This window comes from Eubalaena glacialis, chromosome 19 (assembly GCF_028564815.1).
Source record: "Eubalaena glacialis isolate mEubGla1 chromosome 19, mEubGla1.1.hap2.+ XY, whole genome shotgun sequence".
Lineage (NCBI taxonomy): Eukaryota > Metazoa > Chordata > Mammalia > Artiodactyla > Balaenidae > Eubalaena > Eubalaena glacialis.
Window position 1 is genome coordinate 45,612,121 of NC_083734.1, and position 11,207 is coordinate 45,623,327.

The 11,207-nt window shown below is 43.0% G+C and overlaps 1 protein-coding gene across 1 annotated transcript in view; it reads left to right on the forward strand.

The window, feature by feature from the left end:
* Positions 1-10,427, forward strand: part of CWC25 (CWC25 spliceosome associated protein homolog) — a 31,306-nt gene extending 20,879 nt beyond the window's left edge. Inside the window, exons 9-10 of the mRNA XM_061175252.1 lie at positions 8,322-8,483; positions 8,967-10,427. Of these exons, the coding sequence (XP_061031235.1) occupies positions 8,322-8,483; positions 8,967-9,081 (277 nt within the window). The 3' untranslated portion in view covers positions 9,082-10,427. The remainder of the gene's footprint in view (positions 1-8,321; positions 8,484-8,966) is intronic.
* The last annotated feature ends 780 nt before the right edge of the window (positions 10,428-11,207 follow it).

The following is an 11,207-nucleotide window of genomic DNA, read 5'->3' on the forward strand; positions in this document are numbered from 1 at the left end:
TTGCTTTGGCTATTAGGGTCTTTTGTGTTTCCATACAAATTGTAAAATTTTTTGTTCTAGTTCTGTGAAAAATGCCATTGGTAATGTGATAGGGATTGCACTGAATCTGTAGATTGCTTTGGGTAGTACAGTTATTTTCACATTGTTGATTCTTCCAATCCAAGAACATGGTATATCTTTCCGTCTGTTTGTATCGTCTTTGATTTCTTTCATCAGTGTCTTATAGTTTTCTGCATACAGGTCTTTTGCCTCCTTAGGTAGGTTTATTCCTAGGTATTTTATTCTTTTTGTTGCAGTGGTAAATGGGAGTGTTTCCTTGATTTCTCTTTCTGATTTTTTGTTACTAGTGTATAGGAATGCAGGAGATTGCTGTGCATTAATTTTGTATCCTGCTACTTTACCAGATTCATTGATTAGCTCTAGTAGTTTTCTGGTGGCATCTTTAGGATTTTCTGTCTATAGTATCATGTCATCTGCAAACAGTGACATTTTTACTTCTTCTTTTTCAATTTGGATTCCTTTTATTTTTTTTTCTTCTCTGATTGTTGTGGCTAAAACTTCCAAAACTATGTTGAATAATAGTGGTGTGAGTGGGCACCCTTGTTTTGCTCCTGATCTTAGAGGAAATGCTTCCAGTTTTTCACCATTGAGAATGATGTTGGCTGTGGCTTTGTCACATATGGCTTTTATTTTGTTGAGGTAGGTTCCCTCTATGCCCACTTTCTGGAGAGTTTTTATCATAAATGGGTGTTGAATTTTGTCAAAAGCTTTCTCTGCGTCTACTGAGATGATCATATGGTTTTTATCCTTCAGTTTGTTAATATGGTATGTCACATTGATTGATTTGCGTATATTGAAGAATCCTTGCATTCCTGGGATAAACCCCACTTGATCATGGGGTACGATCCTTTTAATGTGCTATTGGATTCTGTTTGCTAATATTTTGTTGAGGATTTTTGCATCTATGTTCATCAGTGATGTTGGCCTGTAATTTTCTTTTTTTGTGACATCTTTGGTTTTGGTATCAGGGTGATGGTGGCCTCATAGAATGAGTTGAGGAGTGTTCCTCCCTCTGCTATATTCTGGAAGAGTTTGAGAAGGATAGGTGTTAGCTTTTCTGTAAATGTTTGCTAGAATTCGCCTGTGAAGCCATCTGGTCCTGGGCTTTTGTTTGTTGGAAGGTTTTTGGTTTTTTTTTTAATAAATTTATTTATTTATTTGTTTTTTGTTTGTCGCTGTGTTGGGTCTTCGTTGCGGTGCATGTGCTTCTTATTGTCGTGGCTTCTCTTGTTGCGGAGCACGAGCTCTAGGCATGCGGCCTTCAGTAGTTGTGGCTTGCGGGCTTTAGAGCGCAGGCTCAGTAGTTGTGGCGCATGGGCTTAGTTGCTCCGCGGCATGTGGGATCTTCCCAGACCAGGGATTGAACCCGTGTCCCCTGCATTGGCAGGCAGATTCTTATCCACTGCGCCACCAGGGAAGCCCCTGTTGGAAGGTTTTTTAATCACAGTCTCAATTTCAGTGCTTGTGATTGGTCTGTTCATGTTTTCTGTTTCTTCCTGGTTCAGTCTTCGAAGGTTGTGCTTTTCTAAGAATTTGTCCATTTCTTCCAGGTTGTCCATTTTATTGGCATATAATTGCTTGTAGTAGTCTCTCATGATCCTTTGTATTTCTGCGGTGTCAGTTGTTATTTCTCCTTTTTCATTTCTAATTCTGTTGATCTGAGTCTTCTCCCTTTTTTTCCTGATGAGTCTGGCTAATGGTTTATCAATTTTGTTTATCTTCTCAAAGAACCAGCTTTTAGTTTTATTGATCTTTGCTATTGTTTCCCTCATTTCGTTTTCATTTATTTCTTATCTGATCTTTATGATTTTTTTCCTTCTGCTAACTTCGGAGGTTTTTTGTTCTTCTTTCTCTAATTGCTTTAGGTGTAAGGTTAGGTTGTTTATTTGAGATGTTTCTTGTTTCTTGCGGTAGGATTGTATTGCTATAAACTTCCCTCTTAGAGCTGCTTTTGCTGCAGCCCATAGGTTTTGGGTTGTTTTGTTTTCATTGTCATTTGTTTGTAGGTATTTTTTGATTTCCTCTTTGATTTCTTCAGTAATCTCCTGGTTGCTTAGTAGCATATTGTTTAACCTCCATGTGTTTGTATTTTTTACAGTTTTTTTTTCCTGTAATTGATATCTAGTCTCATAGCATTGTGGTCGGAAAAGATGCTTGATACGATTTCAGTTTTCTTAAATTTACCGAGGCTTGATTTGTGACCCAAGATGTGATCTGTCCTGGAGAATGTTATCTGTGCCCTTGAGAAGAAAGTGTATTCTGTTGTTTTTGGATGGAATGTCCTATAAATATCAATTAAGTCCATCTGGTCTAATGTGTCATTTAAAGCTTGTGTTTCCTTATTTATTTTCTGTTTGGATTATCTGTCCTTTGGTGTAAGTGGGGTGTTAAAGTCACCTACTACTATTGTGTTGCTGTTGAGTTCCCCTTTTATGGCTGTTAGCATTTGCCTTATTTATTGACGTGCTCCTATGTTGCGTCCATAGATATTTACAATTGTTATATCTTCTTTTTGGAGTGATCCCTTGATGATTATATAGTGTCCTTCCTTGTCTCTTGTAATAGTCTTTATTTTAAAGTCTATTTTGTCTTATATGAGTATTGCTACTCCAGCTTTCTTTTGATTTACATTTGCATGCAATATCTTTCTCCATCCCCTCACTTTCAGTCTGAATGTGTCCCTAGGTCTGAAGTGGGTCTCTTGTAGACAGCATGTATATGGGTCTTGGTTTTGTATCCATTCAGCCAGTCTATGTCTTTTGGTTGGAGCATTTAATCCATTTACATTTAAGGTAGTTATCGATATGTATGTTCCTATTACCATTTTCGTAATTGTTTGGGTATGTTATTGTAGGTCTTTTCCTTCTCTTGTGTTTCCTGCCTAGAGAAGTTCCTTTAGCATTTGTTATAAAGCTGGTTTGGTGGTGCTGAATTCTCTCAACTTTTGCTTCTCTGTAAAGCTTTTGATTTCTCCGTCAAATCTGAATGAGATCCTTGCTGGGTAGAGTAATCTTGGTTGTAGGTTTTTCCCTTTCGTCACTTTAAATATATCTTGCCATTCCCTTCTGGCCTGTAGAGTTTCTGCTGAAAGATCAGCTGTTAACCTTATGGGGATTCCCTTGTATGTTATTTGTTGCTTTTCCCTTGCTGCTTTTAATATTTTTTCTTTGTGTTTTTAGTTTTTGTTAGTTTGATTAATATGTGTCTTGGCATGTTTCTCCTTGGCTTTATCCTGTGTGGGACTCTGTGCTTCTTGGACGTGATTGACTATTTCCTTTCCCATGTTGGGGAAGTTTTTAACCATAATCTCTTAAAATATTTTCTCAGACCTTTTCTTTTTTTCTTCTTTTTCTGGGATGCCTATAATTCGAATGTTGGTGCACTTAATGTTGTCCCAGAGGTCTCTGAGACTGGCCTCCATTCTTTTCATTCTTTTTTCTTTTTTCTGCTGTGCGGCAGTTATTTCCACCATTCTATCTTCCAGCTCACTTATCCGTTCTTCTGCCTCAGTTATTCTGCTATTGATTCCTTCTAGAGTATTTTTAATTTCAGTTATTGTGTTGTTCATGACTGTTTGTTTGCTCTTTAGTTCTTCTAGGTCCTTGTTAAACGTTTCTTATATTTTCTCTATGCTATTTCCAAGATTTTGGATCATGTTTACTATCATTACTCTGAATTCTTTTTCAGGTAGTTTGCCTATTTCCTCTTCATTTATTTGGTCTTGTGGGTTTTTATCTTGCTCCTTTGTCTGTAAGATAGTTCTCTGTCTTCTCATTTTGTCCAATTTACAGTATTTGAGGTCTCCTTTCCCTAGGCTGCAGGGTCGTAGTTCCTCTGGCTTCTGTTCTCTGCCCCCGGTGGTGGGGTTGGTCCAGTGTCTTGTGTAGACCTCCTGATGGGAGGGCCTGGTGTCTGCGTTCTGGTGGGTGGAGCTGAGTCTTTTCCCTGTGCTGAGCAGGGCCTTGTCAGGTGGTGTGTTTTGGGGTGTCTGTGAGCTTAGTATGACTTTAGGTAGTCTCTGTGCTAATGGGTGGGTTTTTGTTCCTGCCTTGTTTGTTGTTTGGTGTGAGGCATCCAGCACTGGGAGCAGCTGGCAGTTGGGTGGAGCCATGTCTTGGATTCATATAGAGGCCTCCGTGAGTGTTCTCGGCGATTAATCTTCCCTGGGGCCAGGAATTCTCTATTGGTCCAGCATCCTGGACTTGGCGCTCCCACTCCAGAATCCTAGGCCCGACTTGTGGTTGAGGGACCAAGACCCCGCAAGTCGCTCGTCCCAGCAATAAAGGGTTAACAAAACCCCAGACAAATGGTAAACAGTAAAATCAAACAAACAGAAACAAGGAAACATGCACACACACAAAAGAAACAAGAACAGAACCAAATAAATCAAATAGCAAGGGAACAGCCAGACAAACAAAAGAACCCAAGAACGAAATCAAACAATTAAGAAGAAAGCTGACAAAAGCCCCAAATCAAAAAACAAAACCAAAGCAGAGTACCAACTGAAGAATGAAGCAAAGAAACAAAACAAACCGACAGAAAATGATATAAAAAAAAGAAGCGAGAAAGGGTAAAGAAGACAGAACAACAGAAAAGCAACGTAGAAACAGAAATATAAAAAAATAAAATAGAAAATATATTAAAGAAAAAAAGAGGGCTTCCCTGGTGGCACAGTGGTTGAGAATCCACCTGCCAATGCAGGGGATACGGGTTCGAGCCCTGGTCTGGGAAGATCCCACATGCCGCGGAGCAACTAGGCCCGTGAGCCACAATTACTGAGCCTGCGCGTCTGGAGCCTGTGCTCCGCAACAAGAGAGGCCGCGACAGAGGGCCGCGATAGTGAGAGGCCCGCGCACCGCGATGAAGAGTGGCCCCCGCTTGCCGCAACTGGAGAAAGCCCTCGCACAGAAACGAAGACCCAACACAGCCATAAATAAATAAAATTAAAAAAAAAAAAAGAAATTGAAAATCGTATTTAAAAAAAAAAAAGAAAAAGACAAAACCCTGGAGAAATGGTAAAAATAAAATCAAACAAACAAAAGCAGAAACAAGGAAACACACACTCATGTAAAAGAAACAAAAACAGAGCCAAATAAAACAAAAAGCAAGAGAACCAGACAAACAGAGGAACTCAAAAATGAAATCAAACAATTAGGATTAAAACTAACAAAAACACATAATCTAAAAACAAAACCAAAGCAGTGTGCCAACTGAAGAGTAAAGCAAGGAAACAGAACAAACCGATAAAAATGATTAAAAAAATAATAATAATGAAAGGAAATAAAAAGGGAAAAAACACAGGACAACAGAAAAACAAAGTAGAAATGAAAAGATAAAAAAAAGAAAAATAAAATGAGGAAGAAAAAAATAAGGGAAAAGAACACAGAACAACAGAAGAGCAAAGTAAAAATAGAATTGTATAAAAAAATAAAAATAAACAATAAAAATATGTAATAAAACATGGAGATCCAAAAGACTGAAAAAAAAAAAAAACTAAAGCTACAACAAACAAAGAAAAGAAAAAGAAACCAAAAAAAAAGCTAGAACCAACAACAGAATGAATCAAAACATAATAAAATTAATAGTAATAATTATGTTTCCCTGGGGTCTCTGCTGTAAGTGTCCTTGCACACGCCATGAGCCACAGCCCACCTCCGCCTCCCCAAGAGGCTTGTCTGCCTCTGGGCTGGTCTCTGGACCTGCTGTGGGCCCTGAGAGCACCACTCAGACTCTGATCTAGCCCAGTTCCTGTGTGTGCTTGCCCCCAAAGTCCACAGCTGCCAGAGCTAGACTGTTTTCATTTGTGGGAAACACTCATTGTCTACTCAGATATTCCATAGACGCAGGGTCTACCTAGCTGATCCCGGGGATTTAATCTGCAGCTTGTATAGCTGATGGAAAGATTTTCAATCTTCTTCCTTAGTTACCCTGTCCCTGGGGTTCAGCTTTGGTTTTATCCCCACCTCTGTGAGTGGTCCACCCACAGGAGTCTGGTCCTGAGGCTGCCTTGGAGCTCTTGGGTCTTCCGCTGTGAGGATGGGGTGCAGAGGTGGTCTGACTGCTTGGATTGTGGGAGCCCGGGCCATGCCAAATGCACAGGGAAGCCGGCGGCCACGGGCACAAGAGATATGGCCCTAGTGAGGGCCTTTTCTGGCGCCTGGCATAAGGCACGTGAGGGCCAGTCCTGGCCGGGGTTTTTCTGGCATCCGGCAGCAGGCGTGTGAGGGCCAGCCCTGAGCGGGCTTCTTTTATTGTCGTTGGCAGGCGCCGGCATGTGGGGAGAGAGAGGTTATAGTAGTGGCTCCTCCCCATGCATGTGACTCAGCTGTAGCGCCTGCTTCCATGGCAGTCCGGTCTTCCTGCATAGGCATTCCCTGCTGCAGATTTCCTCCCTCTCGTCCCCTCAGTTCATCTTCCCACATCCAACAGCAGTTCTCACTCTGGGCCCGTTCTCCAATCCCCACGCACCAGCTCCCAGCCCCCTTGCACACCTGTGAACACACGTCCCAGTCCGGGGCACACAGGCCCATGGTACAGACCATCTGTGTATTTCTCACTCTGTCCCGTCTGCCACAGATTGGCCGCTTCACCCTCTTCCAACAGCCTCAAATGCTTCCCTTCTGTCCCAATCGATTTCCCCGTCGGAGAGGGGGTTTCCCCGAATTCAGGACTCTCTCCTCTGCTTCAGCTCCCCCGCCCCAGGGTGCAGGTCCCATCTGCTTCCTTTCCTCCTCCTCCTCCCTTCTTTTTTTTCCATCCTGCCCAGTTATGCAGGGATCTTTATAGTCCTTTCCGGTGTCCAAGGTCTTCTGCTAGTTTTCAGCCAGTGTTCTGTGAGAATTGTTGTATCTGTAGATGTATTCCTCATGCATCCGTGGAGAGAGATGAACTCCACGTCCACTTACTCCTCCGCCATCTTGAATCTCTCTGCCATATTTCTTCTAGGAGTTTTATGGTTTCCGGTCTTACATTTAGGTCTTTAATCCATTTTGAGTTTATTTTTGTATGTGATGTGAGAAAATGTTCTAATTTCATTCTTTTACATGTAGCTGTCTGGTGTCATTCTCCTGTGTGGTTCAATTTCTCAGAAACTACTGGAGGGTCTACCCTCTGGAGGGTCTCCTGTAGATGTTTGGGAGAGTAGTCACTGGCTTCCCTGAGTCAGGCATGAGGACCCCAGAATGTCTTAACTGCTCCTTATACAGACCTTAAATTAGTCCCTTTGTTTTCAACCCTGTGCACCGCCCTCCAAAGTGCTTGGTGCCTGCAGTCCCTGAACCTTTCCTGGGTTTTGCAGTGTGAATATCTTGCTTCTGATCAGTATCAGGCACTTAGGATTCAGTTTCCTCGAATCTGTTAAAGTGGTTACTACTCCTTCATCCACTTCCACCTTCTGACAGTTTGTTCACATCTCTTATCTAGTGTTATTTCCTCTTCCATCTTCTTGTGCTTTTATGTATTTTAGTTAGTGGGGTTTTTGAAGGGGAGGCTTTTCATTTCACTATAGATAACTAAATGTCAAATTTTAGTATCTTAATTTTCTCAAAATTGAGAAAAAATTGAGTCCCACTCCCTTATGGGACTCCGATAATTATTTTTCCTTTTAAAGGGGGATCTGTACATCACACCAATTTGAGAAGCAGTGGATTTGGATGTCTGACATTGGTAAATAGTGATCGAGCTGGTTCATCACCTCCTCTTCTTGCTCTTCATTTGCAGTGAGTGCCAGGAAAGACCTACCTATTACTGTCTGAGGCTAAGCTGAATTCTTCAGGCATCTTGCTTCTAGCTTAGTCCTAAAGTGGTATACTCACGCACTACGTCCATGAATTTCTAAGCACCTCTAGTGGGTAGGTGGTAGATGTTAACCGTTACATGGATGAACTTAGTCCCCTGTTTTATAAGTTGTTGAGCAAACAACTGGAATATAATTGCCATAGCCTGAGGCTCCTGATTAGTTCTCAATTTATTTTTTGTATTTATTGTTTCAGAATAATTACTCCAGAGATCATTGAGTGAGAGTATGGAATCCTTCACTAAAAGTCTTTGAAATTTGAGTGCAAGCACCTGAACAAGATGTTAGGAAGGAAGGAAACTCACGCTGAGTGTGGCACTGGGCTGGGCATTTCCGAGGGAAGAGAGCCATGGGCTGGAGAACCTGGGGTCCTACCTGGTTTCTCTTCTCCCTGTGGTGTTTCTCTTTTTTTTGTTGTTGTTGCTGGGAGAGAAGTAGACCTTGGGGTGATTTTTGTGTTCAACAGAAAGCTCTCATCAGAGGAGCTAGAGCGAAAACGGCAAGAGATGATGGAAAACGCCAAGTGGCGGGAGGAAGAGAGGCTGAACATCCTCAAGAAGCACGCTAAGGACGACGAACGGGAGCAGAGGCTGGAGAAGCTAGACTCCCGGGATGGGAAGTTTATCCAGTGAGTGCATCATTTTCCTGCCTGTCAGCTTTCATGGTGATGGTCCCAAGGAGGCAGTTGGGCAACTGGTTCATTCACTGTGTTCCCAGTGTTTCTGTGTCTGTGCGGAGCTCAGCCCCCAGACACCATTGTTACTACTCCCAGCTTCTGGCCAGACAGTGGGATGTTTTTCATTTGAGGGGAGGAGAGGTGAATCGGTATTTTCACTGAATCTCCTTGGCCTTCTCCTAAGAATTCATGGCTCAGGAAGCCTTTTTCAAATGAAGCTTGGACTTATTTTCCAAAACAGATACATTTCCCTTATAAATTTATAAAAAATTGAGTTCCAGGTGGAGTCACTCGAAAGTTATCTACATGGGCTTAAGAGAGCTTGTGCTTCTACAGCTGCTTTATGGCTAGTAACCTGTTTCTTCTTATTCTGCCAGATAGTTGACCAGTTGACAAATGCTTGTTACTTAACTTTCACCTGTCTTCTCTTCCCAGCCGCATGAAGCTAGAGAGTGCATCTACCTCCTCTCTGGAAGATCGGGTGAAGCGGAATATTTACTCTCTACAGAGAACCTCAGTAGCTCTGGAGAAGAACTTTATGAAGAGATGAAAGCCATCCTCTCTCTTGCTGGTTTTCCTGAAATTTCCAGGGAGGCTGCTGATCCCTTAAAAATTCTCTTTATAAGAGTTCAAATGGCTTCTTCCACAGATGTCAAACCACCACTGTTCAAAGTGACTCTCCTCCATGGATTCCCAAAACAGCCCACTTCTTTTGAGAACCAGTGTGACTTGCTCTATGGGACCCTCAGTAACTTGCTGGGTGCAGAGCAGGTCTTAACAGTTTTTAAATGGGTGGGCACTGGAACATCTAGCTGTGAGCACTCATCTTGCTCTGGAAGGAGGCTCCCTTATGCCTCTTCCCTCCACCTGTGTGAACAAACCTATTCTACCACCTTAGAATAGACTGGACCTTTCAGAAACCTCTCTCCCCAGAGTCACCCAGATAGTTTGTGCTTACCAGGGTAAACGAACATTTACTTGATTTAGTAGATAATGTGACAGATGATGTCAGATTAGGGCAGAGCCAAGGGAGTGACAAAGAATCTGGAAGGGAAAACAATGCAAAAAAAACCCCTAAATGAACTGTTGAACTATTTGGACTATCTTTCAAACTGTAAAGCATATTGTGTATATGTACAAATGTATAATTTTTACATGCTTTTAAAAAAAGTAGTTAGCTTTGTTAGAATATCTTGTTTGGTAAGTGACTTTACTATGTAATAGAACCACATTGTATCTTGTTATCCAGTAACACAGTAAGGCAGGTCAGCTTTTCTTTCCTCTTGGAATCTGGCTAGTTGTGGAGGGGCCTGGGTTTATTGATAGGATCTAGGGTATCTATCCATTTACACTGCTTACAGTCTCTGATGTGGGCAGTGCAGTGTTGAAGTCAAATGATTTTAGTAGTCAGGACCAAACTACCAGTATGCTCCCTGGCTCTTAAAAGAAAATATAATGGAAGCTGTTTATTTCATGGCTTCCCTTTTATCATGTAGTAATCTTATTACAATTCTAGATTTTCAGGAGTTGTTTGCTATTATTTTTTAGTCAGGTATTAAACAAAAGAAAACAAAAAACCCAGACTCATGGGATCCATCTCCTTGTCTTTACCCCTTTCCCTTCTCTTTTACCAGAAGCCCTCATTTGACCCAGGAAGTCCTAGGCACTCTTGACCCACACATTAGCTGGGCCAGTTCCTTGTTCTGCTAATTCCTAACTCTGCTTAAAATGAATTTGGATTTATATTCTTGAGCACTTATGATGCCAGACACTGTTATGCTTAAAACCCAGTCTTTCCCCAGAGAGAAAGTAACACACACTTGTTATGCATTTAATCACCTTATCCTGCTTCCCTATACTAGGGTTAATTATGTCTTTTATTTTATTAATTGGTAATAAAGGCTACATTTATTTTTGTAACTGTGCAAAAAGCCACCTGTGCTGAATACCGAATTCCCATACAGAATAATATTGATCCGCGATTTGTGTCCAGTATAAAATGGAGAGCCTTAGTCTGAGAGGAATTATGTAACAAAGCGTGGACAGTTTACTCAAAGATTTCATCGAGTGAGCCGGAGAGTAAGACGATTATAATTCTCTGCCGAAGGATAGGTGTCTTACGGTGCCGGCCTGTCCCTTAACTGGACCCTTTGGCGGGAGGAGGTCGGCAGCCAGTGGGTGGGAGCGGGACCCATTCATAAAACCCAGGGCTCCCGGCTGGCTCCTCTCATTGGCCCTGGGGGGAGGAGGCGTGTCCTGCGGGTGGAGCGAGCCCCGGGGCCCACGGGAGTGGGAAGATCCACGCCTGGGTGCAGCGAGGGGGCGTTTCTTTCCTTTCCCGGCAGGACTTTACCCCTCGCTGTGGTCCTCCTCTCTCCCCCGGGGTGGGGATGGTACGTCCCACCCTCCTCGCATTCCCGCCCCTCCGCCCCTCCTCCCCTCCGGAGCAGTGGCGCCGCCGCCATCTTGGCACGTCAGGTTGAGGAAAGAGCCAAACGCTAAATTTGGGGGCCCCGAACAGGGAGACCCTCCCGCGGTAGACAGCGAGACCTACCCAGCCCTCCTCCCCTCCCTGCTCGGCCGCGGGGCTCTGAGGCGCGGAGGCCGGCTCGGTTCTTGTCAGGCCCGGGGAGAAGGAGCGGGCCTGGCGGCCGCTGCCTCCCCAAAACGGGCGAT